Source organism: Aotus nancymaae, unplaced genomic scaffold (assembly GCF_030222135.1).
Source record: "Aotus nancymaae isolate 86718 unplaced genomic scaffold, 86718_ANA_hifiasm-v0.15.2.pri h1tg000016l, whole genome shotgun sequence".
Classification (NCBI taxonomy): Eukaryota; Metazoa; Chordata; class Mammalia; order Primates; family Aotidae; genus Aotus; species Aotus nancymaae.
The window spans coordinates 24,603,031-24,620,161 of record NW_026988428.1 but is presented as its reverse complement, the minus strand read 5'-3'; the positions used below and the strand labels follow the sequence as shown (position 1 = coordinate 24,620,161).

The following is a 17,131-nucleotide window of genomic DNA, read 5'->3' as shown; positions in this document are numbered from 1 at the left end:
ACATTTATAGAACTCTCCACTTCAAATACACAAAACATACATTACCACCTCACACCTATTCCATAAGTGACTACATAATTGGAAGTAAATCACTCCTCAGTAATCGCATAGCATTTCATAGGTTTAAATGAAATATTGGTTGGCTGCTTATTTGTTATTTTCTTCCCTTATTCCTTCCTGTTTACATCGAGTATAATTATTGGTATAAAAGAGGTTTTCAATACCCATTACTAAACTGCATTCTAGCCTGGGCAAGAAAGCAATACTCTCATTCTCTCTCTCTCTTTCTCTTCCTTTTTCCTCCTCTTCTTTATTCTTTTTCTTTCTTTCTTTCAAAAAAAGAAAATTGCAATTAAAGTCTCAATAATCATGCTTAGTCCCATGCAATTAGACTAGTCCCATTCAATTGGAATGCCTAGTCCCATGCAATAATTAAAATGACCTATATCTCCTCAGGTGCAGGAGTCAGATGTTAATTTTTCATTCAAAGTCTCCCTCAATAAGATTACATTGGTAAAGTAGAGACTCCTCACCCTCCTTTTTTGGATGGAGCGGGGTTCACAGAATAGTTTGCTTCAAATAAATTCTGCTGACAAAATTATGTCTGAGGTAATCTTGCATATTTTTGTTTTTGTTTTTGTGAGCCATTAACAAATGTTTAGCCATTTAAAAATCATTTGCTGAGGAGAGATCCAAGATGGCCGCTTAGGAGGAACTCGGGAATGCAGCTCCGAGAGAAAGCACAGAGGGTGAGTGGACGCCGTATTTCCAGACTGATTTTTACTGCCCACAGACCAGGAGATTCACACGCAGAGAAGCCACACGGGTCGCCAGCGCCGCTGGTGCCGCTGGCTTGAACGGCGCAGCCGCTGGGCCGGCACCCTGAGGCAACGGCTCACTGTACAAAGTGAGAGAGTCTGAGTCCCCTATAAGCCAGCAAGGGGAGCTGAAACGGGGAGCCAGGCCAGCGCCACGAATCTCAGAGCCGCGGCTTTAGCCAACGCAGCGGCTCCGGAGGCAGATCAGATGAGACGGTGTCCCCTCTTACCCAGCAAGAAGACCTGAAACACAACTGAAACCGGGACGGTCCAGCTCTGTGGAGGAGGGGCGTTCTCCATAGGCACCCTGCTGTTCCCAGGGCAATCTAACAAGGCAATCCGCCACTACAGAGACTCCGTCACTACAGGGGCGGGCCAACATCGCGGAAGCAGTTCTAACTACACCCAGAAGTTCACACGGAAGCTGGGTGGAGCCCACAGCAGCTTAGCGAAGCCTCTGCAAACTGAGTGTGACTAGGCTGCCACCTTGTGGGCAGGGAAAACAGCAACCGCACAGGGGAACATCATAAAACCGTAACTCCCTGGGACAGAACACCTGGGGGGAAGAGCAGGGGGTTTATGAGTTCTGCCACAGCAGACTTAAAATTACCAAAATCAGAAAGACAACAACTACAAAGTCAACAGGTGGATAAATCCACAAAGATGGGAAGAAACCAGCGCAAAAAGGATGAAAACACCCAAAACCAGAACACTTCTCCTCCTACAAGGGATCACAACTCCTCACCAGCAAGGGAACAAGACTGGATGGAGAATGAGTGTGATGAAATGACAGAATCAGCTTTCAGAAAGTGGATAATAAGAAACTTCCGTGAGCTAAAAGAACATGTTCTAACCCAATGCAAAGAAACTAAGAACCTTGAAAAAAGACTTGACGAAATGCTAACAAGAATGGACAACTTAGAGAGGAATATGAGCGAATTGATGGAGCTGAAAAACACAACACGAGAACTTCGTGAAGCATGCACAAGTTTCAACAGCCGAATTGACCAAGCAGAAGAAAGGATATCAGAGGTCGAAGATCAACTGAATGAAATAAAACGAGAAGGCAAGATTAGAGAAAACAGGGTAAAAAGGAATGAACAAAGTCAACAAGAAATATGGGACTATGTGAAAAGACCTAATCTACGTTTGATAGGTGTACCTGAATGTGACGAAGAGAATGCATCCAAGCTGGAAAATACTCTTCAGGATATTATCCAGGAAAACTTCCCCAACCTAACAAGGCAGGCCAAGATTCAAGTCCAGGAAATACAGAGAACACCACAAAGATACTCCTCTAGAAGAGCAACCCCAAGACACATAATCATCAGATTCACCAGGGTTGAAATGAAGGAGAAAATACTAAGGGCAGCCAGAGAGAAAGGTCGGGTTACCCACAAAGGGAAGCCCATCAGACTCACTGCAGATCTCTCAGCAGAAACCCTACAGGCCAGAAGAGAGTGGGGGCTGATATTCAACATCCTTAAGGAAAAGAACTTTCAACCCAGAATTTCGTATCCAGCCAAACTAAGCTTCATAAGTGAAGGAAAAATAAAATCCTTTGTGAACAAGCAAGAACTCAGAGAGTTCATCACCACCAGACCAGCTCTACAAGAGCTCCTGAAGGAGGCACTACACATAGAAAAGAACAACCAGTACCAGCCACTCCAAAAACACACGAAAAGGTAAAGAGCATCAACATAATGAAGAATCTGCATCAACCAAAGGGCAAAACAGCCACCTAGCACCAAAATGACAGGATCGAATTCACACATAACAATATTAACCCTAAATGTAAACGGACTAAATGCCCCAATCAAAAGACACAGACTGGCAAATTGGATAAAAAGCCAAAACCCATCAGTGTGCTGTATCCAGGAAACCCATCTCGCATGCAAGGATACACAAAGGCTCAAAATAAAGGGATGGAGGAAGATTTACCAAGCAAATGGAGAGAAAAAAAAAGCAGGAGTTGCAATTCTCATCTCTGATAAAATAGACTTTAAAGCAACAAAGATCAAAAGAGACAAAGAAGGACATTACATAATGGTAAAAGGATCAATGCAGCAAGAAGAGCTAACGATCCTAAATATATATGCACCTAATACAGGAGCACCCAGATACATAAGGCAAGTTCTTAAAGACTTACAAAGAGACTTAGACTCCCACACAATAATAGTGGGAGACTTCAACACACCATTGTCAATATTAGACAGATCAACGAGACAGAAAATTAACAAGGATATCCAGGACTTGAACTCAGACCTGGAACAAGCAAACCTAATAGACATTTACAGAACTCTCCACCCCAAATCCACAGAATATACATTCTTCTCAGCACCACATCACACCTACTCTAAAATTGACCACATAATTGGAAGTAAATCACTCCTCAGCAAATGCAAAAGAACGGAAACCATAACAAACAGTCTCTCAGACCACAGTGCAATCAAGTTAGAACTCAGAATTCAGAAACCAACCCAGAACCGCACAGCCTCATGGAAAATGAACAACTTTCTCCTGAATGTTGACTGGATAAACAATGAAATGAAGGCAGAAATAAAGACGTTCTTCGAAACCAACGAGAATGAAGACACCACATACCAGAATCTCTGGGACACATTTAAAGCAGTCTCTAGAGGAAAATATATAGCAATAAGTGCCCACATGAGAAGAAGGGAGAGATCTAAAATTGACACCCTATCGTCAAAATTGAAAGAGCTAGAGGAGCAAGATCAAAAAAACTCAAAACCTAGCAGAAGACAAGAAATAACTAAGATCAAAGCAGAATTGAAGGAGATAGAGACACGAAAAACCCTTCAAAAAATCAATAAATCCAGGAGCTGGTTTTTTGAAAAGATCAACAAAATAGACAGATCACTAGCCAGACTAATAAAAAAGAAAAGAGAGAATAACCAAATAGATGCAATAAAAAATGACAAAGGGGATATCACCACAGATTCCACAGAAATTCAAACCATCATCAGAGATTATTACAAACAACTCTATGCACATAAATTAGAAAACCTGGAGGAAATGGATAAATTCCTGGACAGCTGCCTCCTCCCAAGCCTAAACCAGGAAGAAGCCGAAACCCTGAATAGACCAATAACAAGGTCTGAAGTCGAGGCAGCAATTAAGAGCCTACCACCCAAAAAAAGCCCAGGTCCAGATGGGTTCACAGCCGAATTCTACCAGACATACAAAGAGGAACTGATACCATTCATACTGAAACTATTCCAAATAATCCAAAAAGAGGGAATCCTTCCCAAATCATTTTATGAGACCAACATCATCCTAATACCAAAACCTGGCAGAGACTCAACAAGAAAAGAAAACTACAGGCCAATATCCATGATGAACATAGATGCAAAAATCTTCAATAAAATAATGGCAAGCCGATTACAACAGCACATCAAAAAGCTTATCCACCACGATCAATTAGGATTCATCCCGGGGATGCAAGGCTGGTTCAATATACGCAAGTCTATAAATGTAATTCACCACATAAACAGAACCAAAGACAAAAACCACATGATTATCTCAATCGATGCAGAGAAGGCCTTCGACAAAATTCAACAGCCCTTTATGCTAAAAACCCTCAATAAACTAGGTATCGATGGAACGTATCTCAAAATAATAAAAGCTATTTACGACAAACCGACAGCCAATATCATACTGAACGGGCAAAAACTGGAAGCATTCCCTTTGAAATCTGGCACTAGACAAGGATGCCCTCTCTCACCACTCCTATTCAATATAGTACTGGAAGTTCTAGCCAGAGCAATCAGGCAAGAAAAAGAAATAAAGGGTATTCAATTAGGAAAGGAGGAAGTCAAATTGTCTCTATTTGCAGACGACATGATTGTATATCTAGAAGACCCCCTCATCTCAGCCCAAAAGCTCCTGAAACTGATAAGCAACCTCAGCAAAGTCTCAGGATACAAAATCAATGTGCAAAAATCACAGGCATTCCTATACACCAATAACAGACTTAAAGAGAGCCAAATCAAGAACGAACTCCCATTCACAATTGCTACAAAGAGAATAAAATACCTAGGAATACAACTAACAAGGAATGTAAAGGACCTCTTCAAGGAGAACTACAAATCACTGCTCAACGAAATAAGAGAGGACACAAACAGATGGAGAAACATTCCATGTTCATGGTTAGGAAGAATTAATATCGTGAAAATGGCCATACTGCCCAAAGTAATATACAGATTCAATGCTATCCCCATCAAGCTACCAATGACCTTCTTCACAGAACTGGAAAAAACCACCTTAAACTTCATATGGAACCAAAAGAGAGCCCGCATAGCCAAGTCAATTCTAAGCAAAAAGAACAAAGCAGGAGGCATCACACTACCAGACATCAAACTCTACTACAAGGCTACAGTAATCAAAACAGCATGGTACTGGTACCAAAACAGAGATATAGACCAATGGAACAGAACAGAGGCGTCGGAGGCAACACAACATATCTACAACCACCCGATCTTTGACAAACCTGATAAAAACAAGCAATGGGGAAAGGATTCCCTGTTCAATAAGTGGTGTTGGGAAAACTGGCTAGCCATATGCAGAAAGCAGAAACTGGACCCCTTCCTGACACCTTACACTAAAATTGACTCCAGATGGATTAAAGACTTAAACATAAGACCTAACACCATAAAAACACTAGAAGGAAACCTAGGCAAAACCATTCAGGACATAGGCGTAGGCAAGGACTTCATGACCAAAACACCGTAATCATTGGCAACAAAAGCCAAAATAGACAAATGGGACCTAATCAAACTCCACAGCTTCTGCACAGCAAAAGAAACAGTCAATAGAGTGAATCGGCAACCAACAGAATGGGAAAAAATTTTTGCAGCCTACCCATCTGACAAAGGGCTGATATCCAGAATTTACAACGAGCTAAAAAAGATTTACAAGAAAAAAACAAACAAGCCCATTCAAAAGTGGGCGAAGGATATGAACAGATACTTTACAAAAGAAGACATACATGAGGCCAACAAGCATATGAAAAAATGCTCATCATCACTGGCCATTAGAGAAATGCAAATCAAAACTACATTGAGATACCATCTCACACCAGTTAGAATGGCAATCATTAAAAAATCTGGAGACAACAGATGCTGGAGAGGATGTGGAGAAATAGGAACACTTTTACACTGTTGGTGGGAGTGTAAATTAGTTCAACCATTGTGGAAAACAGTGTGGCGATTCCTCAAGGACCTAGAAATAGAAATTCCATTTGACCCAGCAATCCCATTACTGGGCATATATCCAAAGGATTATAAATCGTTCTACTATAAGGACACATGCACACGAATGTTCATAGCAGCACAGTTTACAATAGCAAAGACCTGGAACCAACCCAAATGCCCATCGATGATAGACTGGACAGGAAAAATGTGGCACATATACACCATGGAATATTATGCAGCCATTAAAAACGAGGAGTTCGCGTCCTTTGTAGGGACATGGATGAACCTGGAAACCATCATTCTCAGCAAACTGACACAAGAACACAAAATCAAACACCACATGTTCTCACTCATAGGCGGGTGTTGAACAAGGAGATCATATGGACACAGGGAGGGGAGCACTATACATGGGGGTCTGTTGTGGGGGAGTGGGGGGGACAGCGGGGGGGTGGGGAATTGGGGAGGGATAGCATGGGGAGAAATGCCAGATATGGGTGAAGGGGAGGAAGGCAGCAAATCACACTGCCACGTATGCACCTATGCAACAACCTTGCATGTTTTTCACATGTACCCCAAAACCTAAAATGCAATAAATAAAAAAATAAATAAATAAATTAAAAAAAAAAAAAAAAAATCATTTGCTTTGAATAGTTGTATTCTGTCTTGGCATCTAATTTTGGTATCCACATCTACTACATCCTCAGATCTCAGCTGAAATGTAAATGCAACCATTCTATTCCATAGTGTAGGGCATTTCTGGGAAATTAGCATTAGGAAAATATTCACAAAGCAGTTTTTCAAGTAAGAAGAATGCGGGAGATATGTTTGTTTCTCATAAAGTTGAAGCAAATTGCAATTCTCCATAAGGAAAAACTCCATGAAAATATGAGATCGATTTCAGAGTGATATCAATTCCTATTACAAAGCAGACAGTTGCTACAAGAAGTCTTGCATATGTGAGACACATGGAAAAGAACATTAAAAAAAAAAAAACCACATGATTATCTCAATTGATGCAGAGAAGGCCTTCAACAAAATTCAGCAGCCCTTTATGCTAAAAACTCTCAATAAACTAGGTATCGACGGAACGTATCTCAAAATAATAAAAGCTATTTACGACAAACCCACAGCCAATATCATACTGAATGGGCAAAAACTGGAAGCATTCCCTTTGAAATCTGGCACTAGACAAGGATGCCCTCTCTCACCACTCTTATTCAATATAGTACTGGAAGTTCTAGCCAGAGCAATCAGGCAAGAAAAAGAAATAAAGGGTATTCAATTAGGAAAGGAGGAAGTCAAATTGTCTCTATTTGCAGACGACATGATTGTATATCTAGAAGACCCCATCATCTCAGCACAAAATCTCCTGAAACTGATAAGCAACTTCAGCAAAGTCTCAGGATACAAAATCAATGTGCAAAAATCACAAGCATTTCTATACACCAGTAACAGACTTAAAGAGAGCCAAATCAAGAACGAACTCCCATTCACAATTGCTACAAAGAGAATAAAATACCTAGGAATACAACTAACAAGGAACGTAAAGAACCTCTTCAAGGAGAACTACAAACAACTGCTCAATGAAATAAGAGAGGACACAAACAGATGGAGAAACATTCCATGTTCATGGTTAGGAAGAATCAATATCGTGAAAATGGCCATACTGCCCAAAGTAATTTACAGATTCAACGCTATCCCCATCAAGCTACCAATGACCTTCTTCACAGAACTGGAAAAAACCACCTTAAACTTCATATGGAACCAAAAGAGAGCCCGCATAGCCAAGTCAATTCTAAGCAAAAAGAACAAAGCGGGAGGCATCACACTACTGGACATCAAACTCTACTACAAGGCTACGGTAATCAAAACAGCATGGTACTGGTACCAAAACAGAGATATAGACCAATGGAACAGAACAGAGGCGTCGGAGGCGACACAACATATCTACAACCACCCGATCTTTGACAAACCTGATAAAAACAAGCAATGGGGAAAGGATTCCCTGTTCAATAAGTGGTGTTGGGAAAACTGGCTAGCCATATGCAGAAAGCAGAAACTGGACCCCTTCCTGACACCTTACACTAAAATTGACTCCAGATGGATTAAAGACTTAAACATAAGACCTAACACCATAAAAACACTAGAAGGAAACCTAGGCAAAACCATTCAGGACATAGGCGTAGGCAAGGACTTTATGACCAAAACACCGTAATCATTGGCAACAAAAGCCAAAATAGACAAATGGGACCTAATCAAACTCCACAGCTTCTGCACGGCAAAAGAAACAGTCAATAGAGTGAATCGGCAACCAACAGAATGGGAAAAAATCTTTGCAGCCTACCCGTCTGACAAAGGACCGATATCCAGAATTTACAACGAGCTAAAACAGATTTACAAGAAAAAAACAAACAAGCCCATTCAAAAATGGGCAAAGGATATGAACAGATACTTTACAAAAGAAGACATACACGAGGCCAACAAGCATATGAAAAAATGCTCATCATCACTGGTCATCAGAGAAATGCAAATCAAAACTACATTGAGATACCATCTCACGCCAGTTAGAATGGCGATCATTAAAAAATCTGGAGACAACAGATGCTGGAGAGGATGTGGAGAAATAGGAACACTTTTACACTGTTGGTGGGAGTGTAAATTAGTTCAACCATTGTGGAAGACAGTGTGGCGATTCCTCAAGGACCTAGAAATAGAAATTCCATTTGACCCAGCAATCCCATTACTCGGCATATATCCAAAGGATCATACATCGTTCTCCTATAAGGACACATGCACACGAATGTTCACTGCAGCACAGTTTACAATAGCAAAGACATGGAACCAGCCCAAATGCCCATCGATGATAGACTGGACAGGAAAAATGTGGCACATATACACCATGGAATATTATGCAGCCATCAAAAACGATGAGTTTGCGTCCTTTGTAGGGACATGGATGAACCTGGAAACCATCATTCTCAGCAAACTGACACAAGAACACAAAATCAAACATCGCATATTCTCACTCATAGACGGGTGCTGAACAATGGGAACACATGGACACAGGAAGGGGAGCACTATACACGGGTCTGTTGGGGGGGATTGGGGGGACAGCGTGGGGTGGGGAGTTGGGAGAGATAGCATGGGGAGAAATGCCACATATAGGTGAAGGGGAGGAAGGCAGCAAATCACACTGCCACGTATCCACCTATGCAACATCCTTGCATGTTTTTCACATGTACCCCAAAACCTAAAATGCAATAAAAAAAAAAAAAGAAAAGAAAATACATTTGTGTTGTTTTAAGCCACTAAATGTGTGGCAATTTGTTACAGTAGCAATAGGATACGAGTAGCAATGACCAATGGTAAAATTTAAATAAGTGCCACTCTACTATACTTTCAGAGGATTAGTAATTGGCATATAGGTAATTTATCATTGAACTTGAATACACAAATGCCTTAGAGGCCAGTTAATGGGAAGCTGTACATAAAAAACTACTGTTGTTACAGCCTGGGACATATGGCAAGATCCTGCATCTATAAAAAATTTTTTAGAAATTAGCCAGACACAATGGGGCTGCCTGTAGTCCAAGCTACTCTGGAGACTGAGGTGAGAGGATCACTTAAGCCCAGGAATTCAAGGCTGCAGTGAGCTAGGATCACACCACTGCAGTCCAGCCTGGGCAACAGAGAAAGACCCTGTCTCTACAAAAAATTAAAAAATAAAAAAAAATGTGAATACTATTGTTACAAAGATGCTATCACTAACACCACAAACGTACTATCACTAACACCACATAATATACTAAATCAATAATCATACTGATGAAGTTAATCAGATAGCTTTTAGAACAAAAACTGCAATATTTAAACACTGTGACCTACTCAAAATAACACTTGCTATAGCAAAAAGTGGTGTAATTCCATTAATTCAAACGTAAAAGTTCTAAAATGTAGCCAATTTTTATAGATAGCTGGCTTAGAATATAATTTAAGGCTTTGAATAAACTTTAATAACACAGCAATTTTATTTTATGATCACCAAATCTAAATTATGAATAACTCACCTAGTATGTAAAAATCAGTTACAGGAAGTTGGATCATCTCTAGGCTCTCCAGAAAGACATTCACTGACTATATTCTAAGAATTACTGAATTACTAAATGATTTTTGCAGTTCCTTCCACTTCAGAAAGTCTTTGGATTCAAGGTACCCAACATGAATTAGAATCTTAAAGATTTTCTCAATTGAGAGTCTTTATACACTCAACAAAGATTCATATATATTTTTTAAATTGTTACTCTCTTCTAAAAAGTCATTTATAAAATCATTTTTAATACAATAAAAGAGTTTGCCCTCTAAAAAAATTATGAAGCAGTTTCCTTTGCTTCAAGAGATAAAAGAAATAATAATTCAGAAATGCTTCAAAAAACAGAGTGACTATCCTTAAGGTGAGGAACATATTCAATTTTTTTAATCTAGAAGGATATTTCACTTCTTCAGTCTACTTCAATCTAGTCATAAAAATTTGACGTTTTAAAGCATTTTTAATTAATTAATTTATTTATTTATTTATTTAAGTTCTGGGGTACATGTGCAGATCATGCAGGTTTGTTACATAGGTGTATACACATGCCATGGTAGTGGTTTGCTGCACTTTTAGCAGTAAACAGAGTGAAAATTGTAAACTTTCAAAAGATAGTTTAAGACATATTAAAAAGTATTCTCGTGCTCTGTGGCATACAAATATCACATATAGACAGGCAGACTTAATATATACCTTTTAGTACCTGCCATCTAAGACAAAAAGCACTACTAGAAAAACAGAACCACATGCAACTAGAATAACAAATGAGCAAATGTGTTTTTAAAAAATATAGTATTGGCCGGGCACAGTAGCTCATGCCTGTAATCCCAGCACTTGCCCGAGGTCAGGAATTCAAGACCAGTCTGGCCAACATGGTGAAAGCCCATCTCCACTAAAAATACAAAAAAATTAGTCAGATGTGGTGGCTTGCGTCTGTAATCCTGGCTACTCAGGAGGCTGAGGCCGGGGAATTGCTTGAACCAGGGAGGTGGAGGTTGCAGTGAGCCGAGATAGCACCACTGCACTCCACTGCACTCCAGCCTGGGCAAGAGCCAGACTCCATCTCAAAAAAAAAAAAAAAGAAAAGTATTATGTGCAAGAAGGAAATCAAATGAATAATGAAGTCAGATTTTTTCACAACCTCACACCAAGATCACTTTAACAGTCTGTTTTTTGAGACAGCGTTTCACTCGTCGCACAGGCTGGAGTGCAAAGGCACGATCTTGGCTCACTGCAACCTCGACCTCCCAAGTTCAAGCAATTTTCATGCCTCAGCCTCCCAGGTAGCTGGGATTACAGGCGCCTGCCACCATATCCAGCTAATTTTTGTATTTTTAGTACAGATGGGGTTTCGTCATGTTGGCCAGGCTGGTTTTGAACTTCTGACCTCAGGTGATCCATCTGCCTCAGCCTCCCAAAGTGCTAAGATTACAGGCGTGAGTCACTGCGCCCGGCCTTGTAATAGTCTCTTAATATTCACTACTCCAAATAATTTTATACCCTGCTTTCAGATTCATCTACATAAAAATACTCAATAAGAAACTATTACTTGCTGAATCAAGTTCAAAATCCCTGGTCTAGCACTCAAAGCCTTGCATAAACTGGGTCTCTATCTGGCACATCAATCATCATTCCTCTAAACATCACTCACTTCCTTCCATCCTACCTTATTTTTTTATACTAATTATAACCTGAATAATCTGGGCAATTAATTCCCTATTTAGCCTTGTCTCCTGCTATTCTCTCATCTGGCATGCTTTCCTTGCTCATTTTTCAATCCTATTATCCCTACGTTCATGTGCAATTCAAAGTTTATGTTCTCCTAAGAAAGCTTCTCCCAACTACTCCAGTCTAGAGCAACCATTCAATCTTCACAGGCTTCTCCTGACTTTTAATTATTTATCTTTTTGGAGAGAGGGCTTAATAGTTACACTAACAATAAAAATAGTTGCTCTTTCAGTATTAATGGTTAATATTGTAGCAAAGTTAAAAAAAATAGTTGCTTTTATTTAACGGATATTTACAATATGTGTAGCCTTCTAATAGGCACTCCATAGACATGTTTTCTCACTTAATATTGAAAATAACTTTGGGAGGTAGATAGTACAATTATCTCTATTTATAAGGAAACTGAAAACCTGAAGAATTTATTATCCAGGTCATACAACTAAGTGACAGAGCTCAGATTTTAACATGTAGCTAAGTGTCTTACAGAGCCCACATTCTTATCCACTTCTCCCAGATCTAAACGGTAACTAGCACAGGCCAAGTAGTTCAAAGGTGATATTTTATAGTTAACTCAAAAGTGGACCTCAATGTTAGTTTCAAATACAGAAAATTTCAGTAGTTCACATTGAAATTACTGGTATTATTCTCCCTAAAATTAGCTACAATATTTCACAGAAGAAACCTAATGAAAAAGAAAAGAAAAACTGGTCTCACGACTTTTTTAATTTATGAGATGGAGTTTCATTCTTGTTAACCAGGCTGGTGGTGCAATCTCAGCTCACTGCAACCTCCACCTCCCGGGTTCAAGCAATTCTCCTGCCTCAGCCTCCACAGTAGCTGGGATTACGGGCAACCACCACCATGCCTGGCTAATTTTTTGTATTTTAAGTAGAGACAGGGATTCATCATGTTGGCCAGGCTGCCTCGAACTCCTGGCCTCAGGTGATCCACCCGCCTCAGCCTCCCAAAGTGCTGGGATTACAGGTGTAAACCACCGTACCTGGCCTCTCACTACTTTTTAAACAACTTTTAACTTTGCAATATCAACAAAATTTGGAATAGAAAATGACTAAACTTTATTACTTCAGCCCAAAGAGTCTGGTAATAAAATGTAGTAACATTTACTTGTATACATACTTGAAAAGATAACAACAAATTTTAAGAAACTCTATTCAGAAACATAGGTACGCAGTCAACATCTTAGTAGTAAAGTATTCAGAGATAGATTTCAGTTCTATCACTTAAGCTGTGAAGCCTTAAAGAAGATAATTAACCACCCTGAGCCTATTTCCCTATCTACAAAAGTGAGGATAAAGAAATATCTACCTTTAATAGATGTTATGAGGACAGTCTAACAAAACATACACTTAAAAACAGCAACTGCAGTTATTATTACTGATATTTTTAACTTCACTAAAAGACCAAAAGTATTTGAGTTGAAAAAACCTAAGACAGTCCATTAGTTTTGTATTGTTTTTAAAGGTAAGATTTATGGTAAAATAAACACTAAGTTCTACAGACAAGGCTTAATCTTAACTTTTCTTCTGAAATTATAGTAAAAATAAAGTAACTTACCAATCATTTTCCATTTAAATCAACATGACAACAGCCTTCTTCATAAGCCAAGTTATTTCCACACCCATTTTATTCTCTACTAACAACTTATTTTAAAGTTTAACTTTTTTTGATCATTTAAGAACCCATAACAAGACTGAACCAGAAATCCAAGAAAGGCTGGGACCAAGTTAATACAAGTCAGCAAAACTGCATTTTGCTATCAATCATTAAGACTGTTCCTACACTGGAGCCTGAACAAAGGACATTCACTAAATTAAAATTTACAAACACCTCAGTGTAATAGTGACTCTCAATTCCATAGTGATACAAAAGAAAAGTTGGCCTCTCCTTATTCCAACAATGTAAGTTTGTTAAAGAATCTACCACCTAACTAATGATAAAGCTACCAGCTGACTACATTTTACTGAAGGGGGCACCTTTACTCTAGGTAACAGAAACGTTTCTAAGAATCTATAAACCAATATATAATGGAGTCACTCAGAATGCAATAGGAGAATTGAAAATGAAATTATTCTGGAGGAAAGTCTTTTTGTACAGTAACAAAAAATGGCAAATCATCATTTAGTCCACCGTACTAGTGATTTTTTTAAAATGTATGGGGTAAGGTATACTTTTCCTTCTACCTACTACTTGTTTAATTTCAGAATATAATTCAATTATGATCACAGGGCAGAAATGTTTATTACATCTTTATATTTTTATAAAAAGAATATATATGGCAACTGCTCTTAATTATTTTAACTGTTTCATTCCCACTATTACTCATAGCTCCATGTGATTTGAAATTTGGAGGCATTTAATTTCCTCAAATGCTAACATTCTCTTGATTTCACTTAAGACAAAGACGTTTGGGGAGAAAGCAAATAATTATATTAATATGTCTTTCACTATATGGCTTGAAGGATAGGTAAAATAGAAGGAGATGAAGCAGAAATATTAGAAAATTGGGTTGTGCTCCAACAAGGTTTAAGCTATCTGTAATTTTCTTTCTTTTTTTTTTAGAGACAGAGTCTGATTCCGTTGGCCAGGCTGGAGTGCAGAGGTGCTATCTTGGCTCACTGCAACCTCCACCTCCCGAATTCAAGCAATTCTCCTGCCTCAGCCTCTCGAGTAACTGAGAATACGGGCATGTGCCACCACATCTAGTTAATTTTTGAATTTTTAGTAGAAACAGGGTTTTGCCATGTTGCCCAAGCTGGTCTCAAACTCCTGAGCTCCGGCAATCCACCCACCTCTTTCTCTCAAAGTGCTAGGATTACAGGTGTGAGCCACCATGCCCAACTAGCTATCTGTAATTTTCATATAATTTAAACTTTCTGTAATTCTCAAGGAATTAAAGCATTATTTTAGAAATATATTTAAAAAACAAAACCCTGGTTTACATCCAAACACTTCACAGTTATAGATGATAGAATCTTACTTTGTCATATTTGAACTACTCACCGAAGTTCTATCAGGTTCTCCGTCTGCCAAACCTCCCTCCATAATGAACCAAGATAGGTTTATGCTTCTCCTTCCATTAATGTGCAGTCATCCTGTAAATCTGCAAATCCTAGAATTAAAAAATCATATTTATTAGGACTGGTATAAAATTGTGACAAGTTGAAATAAAGCACTGAGTTTATTAGGAGGGAAAAATTATTTTATTATGAGGTTATTTGGAAATTCAATAATGAAAAACAACCAATTTTGACATGGGCTTGAAGAATGGTAAAGGTTCAGAGAAAAATGAAAGAAGAAAAAAATATTTCAAATGAAGAAAACAGTAAAAGCATGGTTAAACATGAGATTGCCTAAAATTTGAAAGGATGTATAAATCTACTTACAACTAATGAAATAAATTATTTTTCTTTATTACATTGGTAAAAACTAAAAAGTATGCTAAAATCCAACATGGGAGAGAATGTGGGAAAACAGATATTCTCATGTACTTTTGTTATGAGAATATAAATCAGGACAATTTTTTGGACAATTAAAAAAATACATATTTTTATCCAGCAATTTCAAGACTAGAAATTTTCCCACAGATATACAAATGCACAGAAATATATAAACAAATCCAATAAAGTAATAAATTTGATGAAAAAAAACTAGAAACAACTTTAATTTACAAAATGAAGGTTGGTGACAACCATGCAGAAATCAAGTCTATCGGTGCCATTTTTCCAACAGTATGTGCTCACTTTGTGTCTCTGTGTCATAGTTTGGTAACTCTAAAATAATTCAGACCTATTCATTAAAATACCTGTATCAGTGATCTGTGATTAGTAATCCTTGACATTACCATTATAACCATTTTGGGGTGCCACAAACTGCAGCCATATAAAACAACTAACTTAACTGATAAATGCATGTGGTTTTGACTGCTCCACCCACCTGCCAATCTCCCATTTCTCTTTCTCCGGTGGTGTCTCTATTCCACTGGACACAATAATATTGAAATTAGTCCAATTAATAATATTATAATGGCCTCTAAGTGCTCAAGTAAAAGGAAGAGCCACATATTTCACTTTAAATCAAAAGCTAAAAATTATTAAGCTTAGTGAGAAAGGCACATGAAAAGGAAGAAGCATGGGCCCTTACACCAAACGGTCATGTCGTGAATGCAAAGTAAAAGTTCTTGGAGGAAATCAGAAGTCCTATTCCAATGAACACACAAATGATAAGAAAGCAAAACAGCCTTATTGCTGATATACAGGAAGTTTGAGTGATCTGGCTAGAATATCGGCCTTATCATACAGCAAGACCCTAACTATCTTCAATTCTATATAGGCTGAGAGAGGTGAGAAAGCTGCAGAAGAGAAGTTTGAAGCCAGCAGTGGTTGATTAATCAGGTTTAAGGAAAGAAGCCATCTCTATAACAACGAAATGCAAGGTGAAGTACCAAGTACTACTTGGAGAAACTGCAGTAAGTTATCCAAAAGGACCGGGCGTGGTGGCTGACGCCTGTAATCCCAGGACTTTGAGAGGTCGAGACGGGCAGATCACGAGGTCAAGAGATCAAGACCATCCTGGCCAGCATGGTGAAACACTGTCTCTACTAAAACAACAAAAATTAGCTGGGCATGGTGGTGCACACCTGCATTCCCAGCTACTTGGGAGACTGAGGCAGGAGAATTGCTTAAAACTGGGAGACAGAGGTTGCAGTGAGCCGAGATCGCACCATTGCACTCCAGCCTGGGCAACAGAGCAAGGCTCTGTCTCAAAAAAAAAAAGTAATCCAAAAGCTCTAGCTAAGATCATCAATAAGCATGGCTATACTAAACAACAGATTTTCAATATAGATGAAATAGCCTTCTATTAGAAGAGGTCATTAAGGACTTTCATAGCTAGAGAGGAGAAGTCAATGCCAGGCTTCAAAGCTGCAAAGGACAAACCGACTCTTGTTAGGGGCTAATGCAGCTGGTGACTTGAAGTTGAAGCCAATGCTCATTTACCATTCCAAAAATTCTAGCGCCCTTAAGAACTTATGCTATATCTACTCTGCCTGTGCACTATAAATAAAACAAAGCCTGGATGATAGCACATCTGTTTACAGCATGGTTTACAAACATTTTAAGCTTAATGTTGAGACTACTGCTTAGAAAACAATATTCCTTTCAAAATATTACCCCTCATTGACAATAAACTTTGTCACCCAAAAGTTCTGATGGAGATAAACAAAGAGATTAATGTTGTTTTCATCTCTGCTAACACATCCATTCTGC

The 17,131-nt window shown here is 38.7% G+C and overlaps 1 protein-coding gene across 6 annotated transcripts in view; it reads right to left on the bottom strand.

The window, feature by feature from the left end:
• The window catches only part of OSBPL8 (oxysterol binding protein like 8), a 194,408-nt gene that overhangs the window by 131,824 nt on the left and 45,453 nt on the right, over positions 1–17,131 (bottom strand). For 5 of the 6 annotated variants that reach the window (XR_010342966.1, XM_064376957.1, XM_064376958.1 and 2 more), the window contains exon 2: positions 14,868–14,976. Coding sequence is in view for 3 of the 6 variants with exons in the window: in XM_064376957.1 (XP_064233027.1) it covers positions 14,868–14,909 (42 nt within the window). In the remaining 3 variants the exon portion in view is untranslated. Of the gene's footprint in view, positions 1–13,421; positions 13,508–14,867; positions 14,977–17,131 lie in introns of those variants that run through there. The other variant, XM_064376959.1, reaches the window with a different exon arrangement.